The sequence below is a fragment of the Myotis davidii genome, unplaced genomic scaffold (genome assembly GCF_000327345.1).
Source record: "Myotis davidii unplaced genomic scaffold, ASM32734v1 scaffold441, whole genome shotgun sequence".
Classification (NCBI taxonomy): Eukaryota; Metazoa; Chordata; class Mammalia; order Chiroptera; family Vespertilionidae; genus Myotis; species Myotis davidii.
In genome coordinates, this window is record NW_006291818.1 from 1,263,402 (window position 1) to 1,279,830 (window position 16,429).

A 16,429-nucleotide genomic window follows, 5' to 3' on the forward strand; every position below is an offset into this window, starting at 1 on the left:
AAGTCTGGCTATAAGAATTATTTCATTGCCTGGCCAGTGTGTCTCAGTGGTTGAGCACCAACCCATGAACCAAGAGGTCACCAGTTCCATTCCTATTCAGGGCACATGCCCCGGTTGCAGGCTCGATACCCAGTGGGGCATGTGCAGGAGGCAGCCAGTTGATGTTCCTCTCTCATTAATGTTTTTTCTATCTCTCTATCCCTCTCCCTCTCCCTCTAAAAAAAAAAAATCAATAGAAACATATATTTTTAAAGCAAGAATTATTTCATTAGTAAAATACATTCAGTGGTTTATACTTCTTTTGTGTTTGAGGAAAAATGGTTTCACCTACATTTATCAGGAAACAGAAAAGAAGATCAAGAGAGGTAATTTGTAAAGTCACCGAAGGTGAGATTACATGATTTCCTTTCAAGTTTCATCAGGGAGGGAGTGGGAGTTGTGCCTGTAATGGAGGAGGGAAGGACAGGGCAACAATCAACGCACCTTACGTCTCACCCTTTGAAGTATGATGTACATCAGAGGCCATGACATAAAGAAACTGGTGATCACCAATAGGATGACGTTAGAGAAAACTGACTACTCATCTCTTCTCACTGGACCTGGCCAGAATCAAGTGTCTAGCCGCCTTTAACGTTCTGTCTTGCATGAAAAAGAACGCAGCTCTGACAAGCTTCAGCGAGGGGAAGTAGAAAAGGAGAAGCAAGGGGTGCTCGTGTAATATAGAGTCAGGGGAATTATTCAGGAAAAAAAAGCCCTCCTTGATTTTCTTCCCAAAAATGTGGAGGAGAGAACAGTCAGGCATAGTATCAAGGACAGTAAGGTGTACCAGATCAGAAAATGAAGGGATGTGGGTGAAATTTATCAATCCCCAGCTGTGCTTTCGGGGGAAGAGGGTTTGCATACCACTAACTTTGTGAACAATTTGACTTCTCTGGGCCTCCGTTTCTTCCTGTTTAAAATGAGGGTATTGAACCAGACAGATTCCAAGATGCCTTTCAACACTTAAATTATATGATTCCAGTATGATTAATGTTATAATACATTCTTTGGCAACATCTGCATCTATTTAAGCCCATAAATGTTGAGAAGAAATATTTGGTATGGAGTAAACCAGGAAGCAGGTAGCTCCCTTTAAATAAATACTCATCCAACACTGATGAAGTTTCAGGTTGTATCAACCTCTGCTGGACTCCCACAGTTGCCCATATCTTATGAGACTGGATAGTGTTTCCCATCACCTAGAATTCTTGGGCTTAATTTAATTTTTATATCTAATGGATGACAGCTCTGAGTAATTTAAGATTGTTTATAAGGTATTTAAAAACTGAAGTTGTCCAAATAGCAGGAGACAAGCAAACTATAATTAATGATGTGGGAGGAACATCATTCCAAGCAGGCTGGAGGAAAAGATGGTTTGAAGGAATAAGAATTTTCTTTATAACACACAGAAAGAAAAACAGACAAGGCAAAATTGTGAATTTGAGTGACTTTAAGATGGACATGTACTTCAATCTGGGTGAGCATCCTCCATACCCGCCTCCCACCAGCCACTCACCCCATTATTCTACCCCAGACCCTTCCCACCTTCATGCAAACTTCCTGGGCACCAGGGCATCTGAATTTGGGTGCGTGATGCAAGTATAAGTGAAAAATTTTGCCCATCTCTTTCTTTTCTGAGAGTCTACAATGTATATAGCACAGAAACTTCCTAGATTACTAGCAGGAGATATAAACTTGTTATAGGAAAGTGTTCTTTCCCTCTAAATCTCCATCTTCGTAAGACTTCTGTGCTTTAAGAATACCCACAACCGGGCAGAGGTGGCTCAGTGGTTGAGCATCAACCTATGAACCAGGAGGTCATGGTTCCATTCCTGGTCAAGGCACATGCCTGGGTTGTGGGCTCCATCCTGGGGGGTGGGGGGGGGGGGATAGGAGGCAGCAGATCAAAGATTCTTTCTCATTGTTGATGTTTCTGTCTATCTCTCCCTCTCCTTTCCTCTCTGAAATCAATAAAAATATATTATTAAAAAAAGAATCCCCACAAATGGTTCTCAGATCATTCATAGAGTTAATATCCCCTCGTATGAGACTACAGGGTTTTGTTTTTATCCTGTCCACCCCCACTCCCTGGAATCAAGTGTGAAAGGTGAATTTTAATTCAAAAGGACAGCCTTTCTTTGGGGAGAGGCGAGGCCAATTTCCTTATTTTATAGTCAGACTAGTAAGTGCTCTGACAGAGCACCCTGTTATTTTGAACAATTCCTAAAGAACTGTTTGTGAGCATCTCAAACAAAGCATAGGCATTGTTCACAAAGCTTGATATAACATTTTTATCTATGACAAAAGCCATTTTAAAAGGTCAAAGAAAATTGCGAATTTTTATGGTCAGTGTGGACACATTAGCATCTTTATAACATCTCCTACTCTAAATTCATATTGGAGGTTTTGTAAGGAAAAAGGTTAACTCGAGATAACCCTTAATTTATTTTCCTTCAGCACCCCAAAAATGTTTAAATAAATTTGTGGGTACCATAGAGACCTTTTATTTTTAGGATTGGGCCACAAAGTGACCAGTTAAGGTTCTTCTGGCCGAACGTGTTTTGTTTAGGAGGTGGCAAGTTAAGAGGAAAGGAGGGAATTAAAACATTTGCGAGATGCCATTAATCTCCAGCAAGAGCCTAGAGTTGTTGTTTTTTCCTCCTTTCATTTCAGAACTAATCCAGCTTTCTGTAATTTGGCTCAGAAAAGTCTTAAATCTGTAACAAGAGAGTAACTTCCTGTTCTCAAGAGTAAGGCTGCCAAAGAAAACATTTACAAGAAAAGTCCCAGGGCCAAAAAATTGCCTACTAATTATTTCTCAACCCCCCCTCCCACCCTAATGCAGGAAGGTGAATGCTGTAAATGCTGTATGTTAAAACTCTAAAGTATGTATTGAGAAATTAAGAGAAAACCCCCAAGAACTGTTTGCCATTTGTTTATATTTTATTGCATCCAAATTACATCAGTTTTATGGCCCTTGGGCACACATTAAATATTTCTTATAAATTTTGTTGGGAATTCCACAAAGATTATACTGTACCTTTATCAAAATACATTATGGAAGTTTTTACCTGGTACCTTCCCAGCTGAAGAAGAGAGAACTCACTCCTGGTTTCAGGAGCTGACCTAGTACTGCCAGCCAGAGTGTGATGTTGCTATGAGCTGGCCTGACACTCACAGACCGGTCTCCTTGGTGACTTACCTACTCAGTGCCATCCCAGTAAAACCCCAGCAGCCCTTTGGTAGAAACTGACAGACTGTACAATGCATATGGAACTGCAAAGGACCTAGATTAGCCAAAACAGCTTCGAAAAAGAAGAGCAAAGTTGGAGACTACCTGGCTTATGGTAAAGCTACAGTAACCAAGACAGTGGGGGTATTGATGTCAAGACAGGCAACTGAATCAATATAACAAAATAGACAGGACAGAAGTAGCATTATGACCAATTGACTTTCTACAATGCTTCAGGGGCAATTCCATGAAAAATGGGTAGACTTTTCAACAAATGGTGCTAAAACAATTGGATATTCACATGTGAACAAACTTCTTTCATTGATACTTCTAGCCACATATTAGTAATCTAATCCTGCAGAGTCCAATTACCCACAAATTTAGCAGCATCTACCTCTGGTCTCTATTTCCAGAAATGCATCTCCAGTCTCCCTTTTGGGCTTTTCCTTCCCTGGCAAAGTCAAATGAGTGATTCTCAAATTTGTATATGAGGAAAAGGGGACTAGCTTTCTGCTCATCCAGCCACATTCTCCTACTTTCCTTCTGGACAATATATGTCCAATAAGAGGAGATCCTTGGCTTTGCAAATGTTCATGGTGCCACACCTCCTTCCCAGCAATCCTATACAATAAAAGGCTAATATTCAAATCGACCAAACAGTAGAATGACTGGTCGCTATGATGCACACTGACCACCAGGGGGCAGACGCTCAATGCAGGAGCTGCCCCCTGGTGCTCAGTGCACTCCCACAGGGGGAGTGCCACTCAGCCAGAAGCCAGGCTCATGGCTGGCGAGCACAGAGGAGGGCTCCTGACTGTGAGAGGGCACAGGCCAGGCTGAGGGACCACCCCCAAGTGCATGAATTTCATGCATCAGGCCTCTAGATACTAGTAATAATAGCAGGTATCAATAATTGGCATGTCTCTGGTGCAGAGCTGGAAAATTTTTCCATGCTATTTCATGTGATCTGCACAGCAAGGCTATGTGTGGGGTGCATTTCCATTTGCTTCCTGGGCAAAACTTCTTACTGGGGCACCGAGCCTCAGAGAGCTGAAGTGACCTGACTAAGGGGGTATTGCGACTCAGTGGCAGGCCTGGGACCGACTCCAGGCTCCCCACCCGTGTCCTTGAGTTTGAGTTTGATCCCTTTGAGTTTCAGTTGCCTTGTGTACAAAATGGTGGGGACAACACCGTCCCCACAGGACTGGTGTGGAGAGGCCGGGCATGTAAGCTGTGCTGCCTCAGCAATCTCGGGCCCCTTTACTTCCCTGACCAAGGCCCTTTCTGGAATGCTTTTCCTTTGTAGATTTCTTCATGCTCATCAAGGTTGGGAATGATCTTCTCCAAATTATGTATGGGAAACTGTTTCCAGAGTGCTTACATCCCTGGAGAGACAGAAGATGGATGTGAGGATAAATGATTAGCTATAAGAGTAGAAGAGATGGGCAGAGACAGCCAAAGGTCAGGAGAAGCCCGACTCACTGGGACAGTTTTGGTATTGGCAAGGTCTTGAGGTGCACATGTGTGTTTTCCTGGCACCTGGCATGCAGCACCTGGCACACAGCACCTGGCACACAGCACCTGGCACACAGCACCTGGCATGTGCTGGTTGACCTGAACTGAACCTCTGAGTCTGGAGCTCAAGAAAAACACCAGAGTCTCATGTAGCCTGAGCTCCCCAACCCTTGCCCTGAGGACCAACCTGAAGGTCCGAGAGCAGGCAGACAGCATTTGCTAAGGGAGAAAATGGGTGCCCAGAGTAGACATACTGGTACATCCTTGGTTAGTGTGCCCTCTAATGGGGACCATGTCATATCCCCCAACTCCAAGCACTTCCCAAATGTTCTCTCCCTGGCTCTGAAATCTGCCCTCTGGGGCATGTCCCACTCAGGTTCACACCCCATCTCAGGCACATAGCCTGAACTTCCCTGTCTCATGGCTGGCTCTTGCTCTTGGCTCACTAAGCAGCAGACCCTCTCTGATTCCAGGGTCCGGGGGGACACCTGCTCCTCTGAGCCTAGTCCTGTTTCCTGTCAGCTGCCCAGGCACTCTCTGGGCCGTGGAGACGCTACAGGCCTGCAGATCACACCTGCAGTCCCTGAGCTCAGGTATCCAAAGGCAATATCCTGAAGGAATTTTCTCCCCTGCTTGTTTGGAGGACATATGCATCTGCTTAAAGCAAGCAACTTTACACACGCCTTCCTTTCTCATCCCCCATGCTGGCCAAGGGGCTGAGAGACCACATTCTCATCCTGTGGGAGGGAGTTTCAATGGATTCGAATTTCCACAGGCCAAATTGGACCTAAATGTACATCACTTTTGACCCAGCAATTCCTTTTCTAGGAATTTATCCTGAGAAAATAATTAGGCAAATGTAGAAAGACATATTGTACAGGATGGTTCATCAGAAGATTGTTCAAAGGGAGTAAAATTCCAACAATAAGGAATAGTTCAGGTGAATAAACTATATAACATCAATAAATTGGAATCCAATTAATTATAAGAAACAATGGTGTAGATACCTAGAATTATCATAATAAGTGAAAAGTAGTGACAAAAGTATGCAATGGTAACAGGCAGCATTTATTGGGTGCTTATGATATGCCAAGCACTATTCTAAGAACCTCACAGATGTTAACTTGCTTAACATCACACCAACCCCAGTTAGGAAGGAACTGTCACTGTCCCCATTTTACAGGGGTTTGAAGGGATTCTATGACTTGCCCAAGGCACACACTCAGTGGCTGAGCACATTCTGCATCTCAGAACAGGGGCCTATTTAAGAACAAAACAAAATAAATGGTGTGTGTGGGTGTAAGAAAATCTGGAAGGACTAGACTAAAAGTATTAACCGAGGAATAATGTATTATAGGATGCTATCTTTTTTTAAGTTATATGTACTGCTGTTCTTCATTTCATTAGACGAAATTTTACCCTGTCATGTTAGAGTTCATTCTGCCAGTTCTACTCATGACCCGTGCTCAGGAAGAGATGAAGAGTTTAACTCTCTCAGGTAGTGGGTCAGGGGTCATCGGAGTTAATGTTGATAAAGGATCAAGAAGGGTCATCTCTATTTCTTTGTTTCAGTCCACGCTGCTCAGGAACTCACTTAGTCTTTCTGAATATTCAAATGTTCAGAATTCTCTACATCAGTGATGGCGAACCTATGACATGCGGGTCAGAGGTGACACGCGAACTCGTTTTTTTGGTTGATTTTTCTTTGTTAAATGGCATTTAAATATATAAAATAAATATCAAAAATATAAGTCTTTGTTTTACTATGGTTGCAAATATCAAAAAATTTCTATATGTGACACGGCACCAGAGTTAAGTTAGGGCTTTTCAAAATGCTGACACGCGAGCTCAAAAGGTTTGCCATCACTGCTCTTCATGTTAAAGATATATTTAAAAATACAAAAGCCCCAGCCCTGGCCAGGTGACTCGGTTGGAGTGTCATCCCATACACCAAACAAAAAAAAAGGTTGCAGGTTTGATTCTCGGTCAGGGCACATATCTAGGTTATGGATTCCATTCTCAGTTGGGGCATGTAAGGGAGGCAGCCAATCAATGTTTCTTCCTCATATCAATGTTTCTCTTTCTCTCTCCCCTTTCCTCCCCTCCCTAAAATAAATAAATAAATAAATAAATAAATAAATAAACATATCCTAGGATGAGGATAAAAAAAATACAAAGGCCCCAGATAGAGACCACCTTTAATGCTGTGAATGATCCATGGTATTCTTTGAATGTAAAATTACCCATTAAAATTTTCCCTTTTTTCTTTCTTGTTTTAGGAGAGAGGAGGGAATGTGGTGGTGCTCACGGAGCAGCTTTCATTCCTGCCTCGCTCCCATTAAAGCTCCCATTCCTTCCTGCATTGCATTTCATTTAGAAATGGCTGTCCGACCAGCTTCTCTAGAGCCTGGGGCTCGCAGTTCCCTCTGCCACTCCAAGTCCAGCTTCTCTCTCCTGTTCCCAAGGGCTGCCGTTGTCTGAGATGCTCCTTTTCTCGGCGTGGTTTCTCGCCACTGGGACATCCCCATGAGGGGACCAGGAGGCAGCAGAGCCTTAAAATAAACCTGCAGGATGAAGCAATTGCTCCCGCGCTCAGCGCCCGGCCAGTGCCTCTGTGTGAACACCGCGTTCGGCACTCACATCAGCCGTCCGGGGAGGAGTGCTCATCCCAGGTTCTTAGAAGAGGAAGCTCTGGTGACTGCCCAAGGTCCCACAATCATAATTTAAAGGCACATTTTCCTTTTTACACTATCCTGATTCACAGGGATTTACACATCGAGGCTCCTTTGCTTTATTTCTTCGGTGCTTTAGTTTTTTGAAGTAGGGAAGGGCAGAGGGGCATCGGGCAAAAGGGAGGGTGACCATTTGCAACGGCATGGATGGAACTGGAGAGCATTATGCTAAGTGAAATAAGCCAGTCAATGAAGGAAAAATACCACATGATCTCACTCATTCATGGATAATAGGGACCATTATAAACTTTTGAACAATAATAGATACAGAGGCAGAGCTGCCTCAAACAGATGGTCAAACTGCAACGGGAAGGCCAGGGAGGATGTAAAGGACACTAGCTCACAAAGCAAAAATAAATAAATAAATAAATAAATTAAAAACTACTTTTGTATTTTATAACCATGTATCTTATTCTTTTCAGAAAGAGAGTTAACTAGTTAAGTTTCAGAGTTTAAAGATACACATACACACACACACCATACAACACACACACACACACACACCTTATAAGTGCTTCTATGGATTATGCTAATTGAAAGCTCACCATGCCCTGACCTTAACACCCACTTCAGAGTCTGATTCCGTTCTCGACCCCTTGTCCATGGTCATGGGTGAAACACAGAGACAACATCAGTAGAACAAAATATATGGCATTTATTAAACAGATGTGACACGGGTAATTATAATATCAGAGTAGAGCATGCATGGACAAATTACTCATTCGTTTAACAAAAACACCAATCAATACTGAAAACATGACATGATTAAATTTCCACAACATACAAAATTCTCTTTCAGTTAAAATGAGAAAGAAAAAAAAAAATCACAGGTTGAATAAATACAGTGATTTCAGCTGGCTCCACGGAGGCATAAGGCACAGATTGAACGAAGGGATCGGCAGGTCAGAAGGAAGCGTGTCTGCCCACATGAGGACCATCTCCAAGGTTCCCCAACGCTGCACACACCGAGAGGAGCCCGCACTTGTGCTGGGAACAATCCACCCCCCTGCCCCCACCCCTGTCAAGTTCCCCCGTGCCCATGCTCTTGTGGCAGGCTTCTCTGCTCCAGAGAAATACTGCCTCTAATACTTTTACGGGTAAACAAAGCCTTCATGCGTAACAAATGGTCCTGGCCAGATTAACATGAAATTTCAAATGAATGCCCTTTTTCCTCCCAACTGAAGTCTAGTAAAACAAAATAGACTGTGAGGGAATTCTTCTGACAGGACTTAAGCGTATACATGGAAAACTAACAATGGCCCGGGACAGCGGAATAGGCTGGTTGGGTGTTTGAAATATGACCTTGTAAACCTCTCTCCTGCCCTCCCCCTCCGCCTCCACTTTCCTTCACATCTTATGAAATGGATCAGAACCGCAGCAATTTCCATTCTGGCTTAAACTGCATAGGCGAAGAAGCAACAGTCACCCTTTCCAGACTTCAAGCCGCCGGGTCCCAGGGCCTTTGTCCATCTGTAAAGAGTGCATGTCTCTGAGGGCCTAAGTCAGAGTTTTCTTCATGGTTAACTCCAGGACACGTGCGTATGGGGCATAGTTCCTGGAAGGCATTGCGGAGACTTCACGGGTCCGATGTGCTTCGCTGAGAAATGAGAAAAGGCTGGTCAGGAAGATGAAACAAAACTCTCCGTGCTCTTGGGTAAGTCAACTCTAGGAAATGGCTTTTCGACACTTAAAAACAGACTGTAATAATGCAGCTGAATATTTCATTTAAATGTTACAAAAGGGACCATTATTTGTAGCAAATTGTACAGGCGGAGCACATGCAAGGCATCCATGATTCAGAAAAATATAAAACATGCACTGAAGGAATTCCGAATTTGGTGGGAAAGACCCGTACATAAGTCATGTTAAGATGATGTATTGGGCACGACTATCATAGAGACGTAAAGAGCTGAGCTGGATATTCTCCATTTGCCCACCCAGATCTACTCCCCCCTTTCTCCCTCACTCTCCGCCCTGGGGAGCTGACCCGAAGGTCAGCATCAGTGGACTCCCTCACCGCTCATTGGGTCATTTGGCCAATTGGGACCTGATAGCGGGAGATGAGAAAACAGGACAGAGGTCAGAACATCTGTTCCCTCCTGGCCAGGCGGCAGGTGGCAGGTGGCAGGGGGCCATCCTCCGCTGGCAAAGGCCACAGGTACAGCCCCACCCTCTGTCTCCTCCGCTGGCTTTCACCCCTGCCTCTTGAGGCCCAGCCTCTGCCACTGTCCTTTGCTTATTTTCCCTAAAGGTGTCCAAATCTTTACAAACAGTCCCTTCATTTAAGTTTCTCCAATAGTCCCTTCCAGCCAGGACCCCGAGAAATTAATATATTATGGAAAAACTAAAGGCAGAATGAGCTAGCATCACTAGGAGGGCATCTGGAAATCCGCTCAGGGAAGGTGAATCTTGGAGGATTCGCAGGCATCCCTCACGTGGGCAAGGAGGGGATGGAAATTCCAGACAGAAGAAACCATATGCGCCAAGGCAAGGAAGGGCGAACACGAAGGCCGCAGGTGCGGAAGGGGACACACTTGGTTCAACTGGAGCAAAGACTTCAAAATGGAAAGCGGGCAAAGCCGGGACGTGGTGGAGCAGGGCCCTTGGTGCTCTCCTAAGGAGTTCGGAGGGGACAGAGAGTCCCAAAGGCTTTCAAGGGATTTGGGAGGATGATATGCTCATATTTTTATTCCAGCAAGATACCTTGGTACTGCTGAGGGCTGGCTGCTGAGGGGTCAGTCTGGAGGCAGAAGTTAGTTGGGAGATTTTTGCTATTTAGGATGTGATCAGGAGAATGAATTCTAACAGTAGCACTGGAGGTAAAGTAGCAAGGAAATGTTAGGAAGATATGCGGGAAGTAGATTTAATAGGATTTAGTGACTAAGATGGAGCCATATCTCATATTTTTTCCTCCTGGATACATAATACAACTACATTTCCCAGCCTCCCTGGCAATTCGGTGGGCCGTGTAACTAAATGAGCAGAAATCATTTACAGTTGACCCTTGCAGAACATGGATTTGAACTGTGCAGGTCCACTCATAAGAGGATTACATGGATTTTAAAGATCTGCATGTAAGCGGGCCCACACAGTTCAAACCTGTGTTCTTCAAGGGTCAATGGTATTTTCAGTCTGCAGTTGGAACTCCATGTACGCTAAAGGCCTACTTATCATAGTCAAATTTTTGATTGCATGGGGGCTGGTGCTCCTAATTCCTGCACTATTCAGTAGTCAACTGTATATTGCTTCCAGGTTTAGCCTATAAAAACCTTCTACATAATTCTCTGATTTCTCTCTTTCCTTTCATGCAGCGGATACAATAGAGGACCCACGAGGACCCCAAAGCCCAGGCAGAGTCACTAGACAGGAGAATCCTGGGCTCCTGGATGGTGTGTGGAGCGAGGCCCATGCCAACCTGCCTTAGATTGTGGTGAGAAATCAACCTTTACTGTGCTCAGCCCCCAACATCTCTGGGCTGTTTGTTACAGCTGCTACATTTCTTATCCTGACTGTTGCAATGACCAATTATGTATATGAGATATAAGTCTCAACTCTCTTTCCCCTAACTTTCCATGTCCAATTACGCACCAAGTGGTATGGAATTGAAAGTACTGTTTTGTGATCTCTCTTCTCTATCCCCCCAACCACTGCCTTAGTTCAGGCTCTCATACTTTATCTTTGCATTTTGGAACAGTGTTCTAAATGGTCTCCCTGACTCCACCTCCCCGAATTTATTATCCATTTGCTGTCAAGGACATCTTCCTAAAAAGACAACAGAGCACATTACTGTTGTTATAATTCTCCAGAGTCTCCCTAATACTTCCTGGGTGAAGTCCAACTCCTCTGTCCTGTCTTAAGGCCCTCCACCATCTCCTGTTTCATCTCCTGGCTGGCTTTGCAAACCAGCACACAATTCTCACCATTCACTGCACTGCTGCCCACTCCCTGCAACCTCATGCTGTCCGCTCCGCCTTGAGTGCTTCCCTAATCAGATCGATCTGATGAATTCCTGCCTGTATTTCAAGACTCAAACCAGGCAGCACCTCCCATAGGACAATTTCCCTGACTCCCCCCACCAGTGATAGAAATGATCCTTCCTTCCTTTATCCGTTCACAGTTCCCTTGAGCAGCGCTGCTCAATTCCCTGCTTCCCAAGGGTTCACTTCTGCTAAACTTTCCCAACACTAACACCTCCCACTACCTTGCAGTGATTTTCAACTAAAGAGTAGTAGGGAGACAGTTTCTTAATGAAGTCTATTAGAAGCTTGGGGCGGGAGGGGATTTTAAACTTCGAATGTCTCTCCCCAATTGATTCAATATGTCCTTTCCAAGCCCTCTGCCTTACCCTCCCCATAACACCCTGAAAAGGCCTGTCACACAGGCTTCCGACACACCACTGGGAGCACCTCATTGCACCCCCTGGTCTATGCATTTGTCTCCTCTGCTGGGTGTCAGTTCTTGAAAACTGCATCTCACTCATCTTCATGGCCCCAGAAGCTCACTCAGGCCAGGCACAGAGCCCTCACTCCACACACAGGTGACAGAGGGAACCAGAGGACCAAGGATGTTGAGAAGGATGCTCAGAGTGTCACCTGCCACACAGAGGAAGCCACAGGATCTGGCAACCCCGGAGTCCGCAGTGACCTCCCCAGGCAGGTTCGTGGAGTGCCAGGGGCAGAAGTCAGATGGCAATTTTTGCCAACCACTGTGAAAATTCCCCGTAACAGAAATGGTCTCCGGTGACAATATTCTAAAAGCCCATAAAGTGCAGAAATATTTATGAAGGTGGACCTTCCGGGCTTCAGAAACAGGCTCATACAGCCCAACCAAAAAGAGTGAGGTATTTTACTCAGTTGATCACTGGGAAACAATAAGATTTAAGAACACAAATAATTTTTTCAACCATATAACTGAAATTGGACCATTTTCTTTAAAACATTAAGGCTATTGTTAACCATTTATAAATCCATAAAGAGGAAATTCCCCTGGGGGAATGATAGCAGAATCAGCAACTAAAGCTTTGACAAAAGCTACTTTGTATTCTGGTCTCTGCAACAGAAATTTGAAAATGTAGGCATTTTAAAGTGCTTACTGTGTGCTCGGCACTTAGGACCACAGGGAATATTTTTCATTAAATTGTACCTATTAAGACATAATTTATGAGTTTGCTGGAAACCAGGTTTTACTTGGGGCAGGAGTAAGAGGCCTCTTTTCTTTTGTTACTTTTGTTTTCACTTTTCTCTGTGAACTAAGGTTAGCTGACCTGAAATTGCTCTCCATGGCTTTAATTAGCATACGTCAAACCTTTCAAATAAAGCGTTCAATCTTTTATTTTAAAAATAAGAGTTTAAAAGCCCCTGAAGTCACACTGAGTGCCTTCTCACTTCTTCCCCTTCTCCTTGCTCCATGAAGAGACCCTTGCTGTCCAGGAATGTGTGTAGCAGAGATTTAGAGGAAGGAGGGGAAGGATTTGAAGAGAAGAGCCTGGAGGTTGAGAGATTAGACATGACACTAACTAACCTCAGGCAGTGGGAAAAGAAAGATATGAAGCAAGTCACGAAGGGAAAAGGCAGCACTATGTGAGCGAGTGAGTCTAGGTCCTCTAGGAGCAAACAATCGTGTCTCAGAGGCGACTGCAGTATACTGAGCTTAGGTAACTGGGAAAGCAGTGGCAGCAAAAGAAAATACGCAAATGTGGTCACTGCACGGGGGACCCTATGTCGGTGACTCATCTCAGCAAGCTTCTGAGGGAATTACTATCTTGCTATTCTAGGTGAGAAAACGGACTTGCAAGGCTGTGGATGTAGCCAGAGGACGCAGGTCCAGGACCCAAACCCAGAGTTAACCTCCTGCAAGTATTCAACTACCACTGAGAGAAACCGACTTTGGTAGCGAGAATGACTGGCTCAGTGATGGATCTCGTGGTATGAAGATCAAGCAGACATGAGCTGGGAGCGTCCAGCAAGCAGAAGGAAACGAAGACTTGTACGCAAGACAGAGAGATTCAACTACTTCATGGCTCAGCCACAGGGTAAAGCCAGGAGACTGGATGCCATCTTTGTAGAAACTACTGTAACCAAGCTAGAACCATGAGGAGTTCCTACAGTGAGATCTTAGAGGAAAAAGAGGATCCATCAAAAAACATGAAGGACAGGCCAGGAAGGGAGGAGAGAACCAAGAAAGGAAAGTCCTGTAAGGGTAAGAAACAGACACTCTTCTGCTAAGGAGGACTATCAAATGCTAGAGAGGGATGGCTCCAACCAACAGATATAAGTGCCTATTATGTGTGAAGTACTATTCTGCTAGTAACTAAGTCCCAGAGAGACTGCAGTTAGTGAAATGGATGAAAATCCCTGCCCTCATGAAGCTTACATTCTAGTGGGGGGAGAGAGATAATAAAAACAAAGAGGTAAAATATAAGCAAGAGATGTTTTTCTGCCCTAACCGGTTTGGCTCAGTGGATAGAGCGTCACCCTGCGGACTCAAGGGTCCCAGGTTCGATTCCGGTCAAGGGCATGTACCTTGGTTGCGGGCACATCCCCAGTAGGGGGTGTGCAAGAGGCAGCTGATCGATGTTTCTCTCTCATCAATGTTTCTAACTCTCTATCCCTCTCCCTTCCTCTCTATAAAAAAAAATCAATAAAATATATATTTTTAAAAAAGAAATGTTTTTCCAAGTCCTTTATTAAATAAACTAGATGCACAACATCCTGCAAGGGGCTCAGCCCTCACAGCCCCAGCTTCGTCTAGTCCTTCTGCTGTTTGGTCCAATTAGCATATTAGCTCTTTATTGAGGGGATGATAAAAGGGGCTTGATGGCTCTGTAAGTAAGGAAAAGGTTAATTTCAATTCTTTTCAGCAGTACATAAATATAGAGCAGCTCTAATAGACAGATGCTATTAGCCATAGCACAGAGTACAGCCCTTGCAGGTGTAAGGAGAAATGAGCCGTAGGGCTACTCCACAGTGAGACTTTGTGCCGGGGTCTGGGACATGCTGGGGCCACTCTGATGTCTCAGCTGACAGAGCCTCTTCAACCCCTGGGCCTGTCTAGAGGGTTTCAGACCACTGATAGTTTAACTGAGGGGCTCAGTGCATACTAAAGCACTTCGCACTTGAATAAGCTATTAATACACCTGACAAAATCATTAATAACCACCAATAAAAATTAAGTTGGATACATTGTCTTAGCACACACACATTCATTTATATTTGATACACGGTCTTACATGTAAAGTCAGAGATTTTACTTGGTTACTAGTAAGAATAGCTATTATTTAGGACGTGCTTAATTTAGGTCTAGTTACCATGCTAAACACTTTGTACACGTTTTCATGTAATCCTCTTAGCAACCCTCTGAGTTCTGATATTGCCATCTTCATTCCCATTTTAAGGTGGAAATCACTGAGGCTTAAGAGAGATGACGTAGCTTGCCCAAGGCAGTGCTCAGCTGACAGCTGGCCGGCAGGGCACACCTGCAGCCCGGCGTCCCCAGCTGGACCACACTGCCGAGTCCTTCGTGGGAGAAGAACAGGGAGTAAGAACCAAACCCTCGTACATCCCTGAGGCGTAACTCAGTACTTTCGTTGACCTAAAACACTGCGGAGGAGCCTATTTGTAAAATATTCTGGAAAACACCATGGAATCTTGTATTGGTTAGACGCAAGTTTGAAGTCCAAATTAGAATCAGGAATTTTGTTGGAACACACACAACACAATTTAGTGACTCTATTTATTATTTTGAAACCACAAACGTACCACACCAGGGCTCAGAAAGCCTGGTTCTAATCCTGGCTGTGCGGCTTCCAGTCATCACTGTATCTCTCTGGGCCTCAGTTTTGATGTCTATAAAACATGGGGATTAAGCTAGACCAGGGGCTTCCAATTTGTTTGATCATAGAACTCTTTATTCAAACAAAATCTTACTTGGAATCCAACTATAAAGCACACTAAAAGCTGGGTTCTTCTCAGTTGGTTTTCTTTGGGTGATGGTGGTGGTGGGGAGGGGGTCCCCACAAGCCAGCTCCTTGCTAACGTCCTCGCCCCTAAGCCCTGGCACAGAGCGTGGCGGTTCCAAGAAGCACAGGTGGGAAACTACTGCCCCGGATTATCTCTAAAGACCTCGTGGTCCTCACCGCCCTGGCTGGCGTGGTGCCTGTCACATAGTAGGCACTTCATAAATATTTGTGAGGAAACGGATGAAATATTATTCTGCCTTTTCGGAAATGTGGATACGTAGTTTTCATTTCCTCTGCTGATTGACCCAGGTAGTTAAAGTGCTAAGATGGATCCTGGGGGAGACCAAATGCTACATTTATGGAAAAGCTGCTTTTAGATACCGAAGTGGCTTCCAAGTTCACCGTGGCCATAAGTTAAGGGTCTGTCAGCACTTCCATTATGAAAACCGCTTTGTGGTTTCAGGACTTCGCCATAAAAGTTTGCTTCAGGCTATCCTTCGGCATACAAACTGAAAACCATGTTTTAAGCCAAAATGTGGGAATTAGAAAACAAACAACTGATTGGTTTCAGACATAGTTTTGGACCTGCCCTGGCCAAACAAGATTTATTATGTGGGCAATTAGAGTGGACTAGGCCACTCGGTTCTTAAAAAATGAAAAGGAGGGAAATGGCCTAACTATTTATATTTCAAAAGGAGTTCTTGGATATGATCAATCATTCCTTTTTAAAATTTTTATTAATTTATTGACTTGAGAGAGAGAGAGAGAAAGAAAAAGAAAGCCAGTGAGAGGGAGGTGTTGTTCCACTTATTCACTGGTTGATTCTCATATGTGCCTTGACCAGGGATGGAACCCGCAACCTTGGCATATGGAGATGATGCTCTAACCAACTGAGCTACCTGGCCAGGGTGCTTTTTGGCTACACTTTTATTATGTACTCTGTACCCCACATGC

At 44.3% G+C, this 16,429-nt stretch overlaps 1 protein-coding gene across 1 annotated transcript in view; it reads right to left on the minus strand.

Annotated features, from left to right (window-relative positions):
- Positions 1-8,149: 8,149 nt before the first annotated feature.
- Positions 8,150-16,429, minus strand: part of MYZAP (myocardial zonula adherens protein) — a 114,006-nt gene continuing 105,726 nt past the window's right edge. Inside the window, exon 14 of the mRNA XM_015564977.1 lies at positions 8,150-9,115. Coding sequence (XP_015420463.1) covers positions 9,016-9,115 — 100 coding nt within the window. The 3' untranslated portion in view covers positions 8,150-9,015. The remainder of the gene's footprint in view (positions 9,116-16,429) is intronic.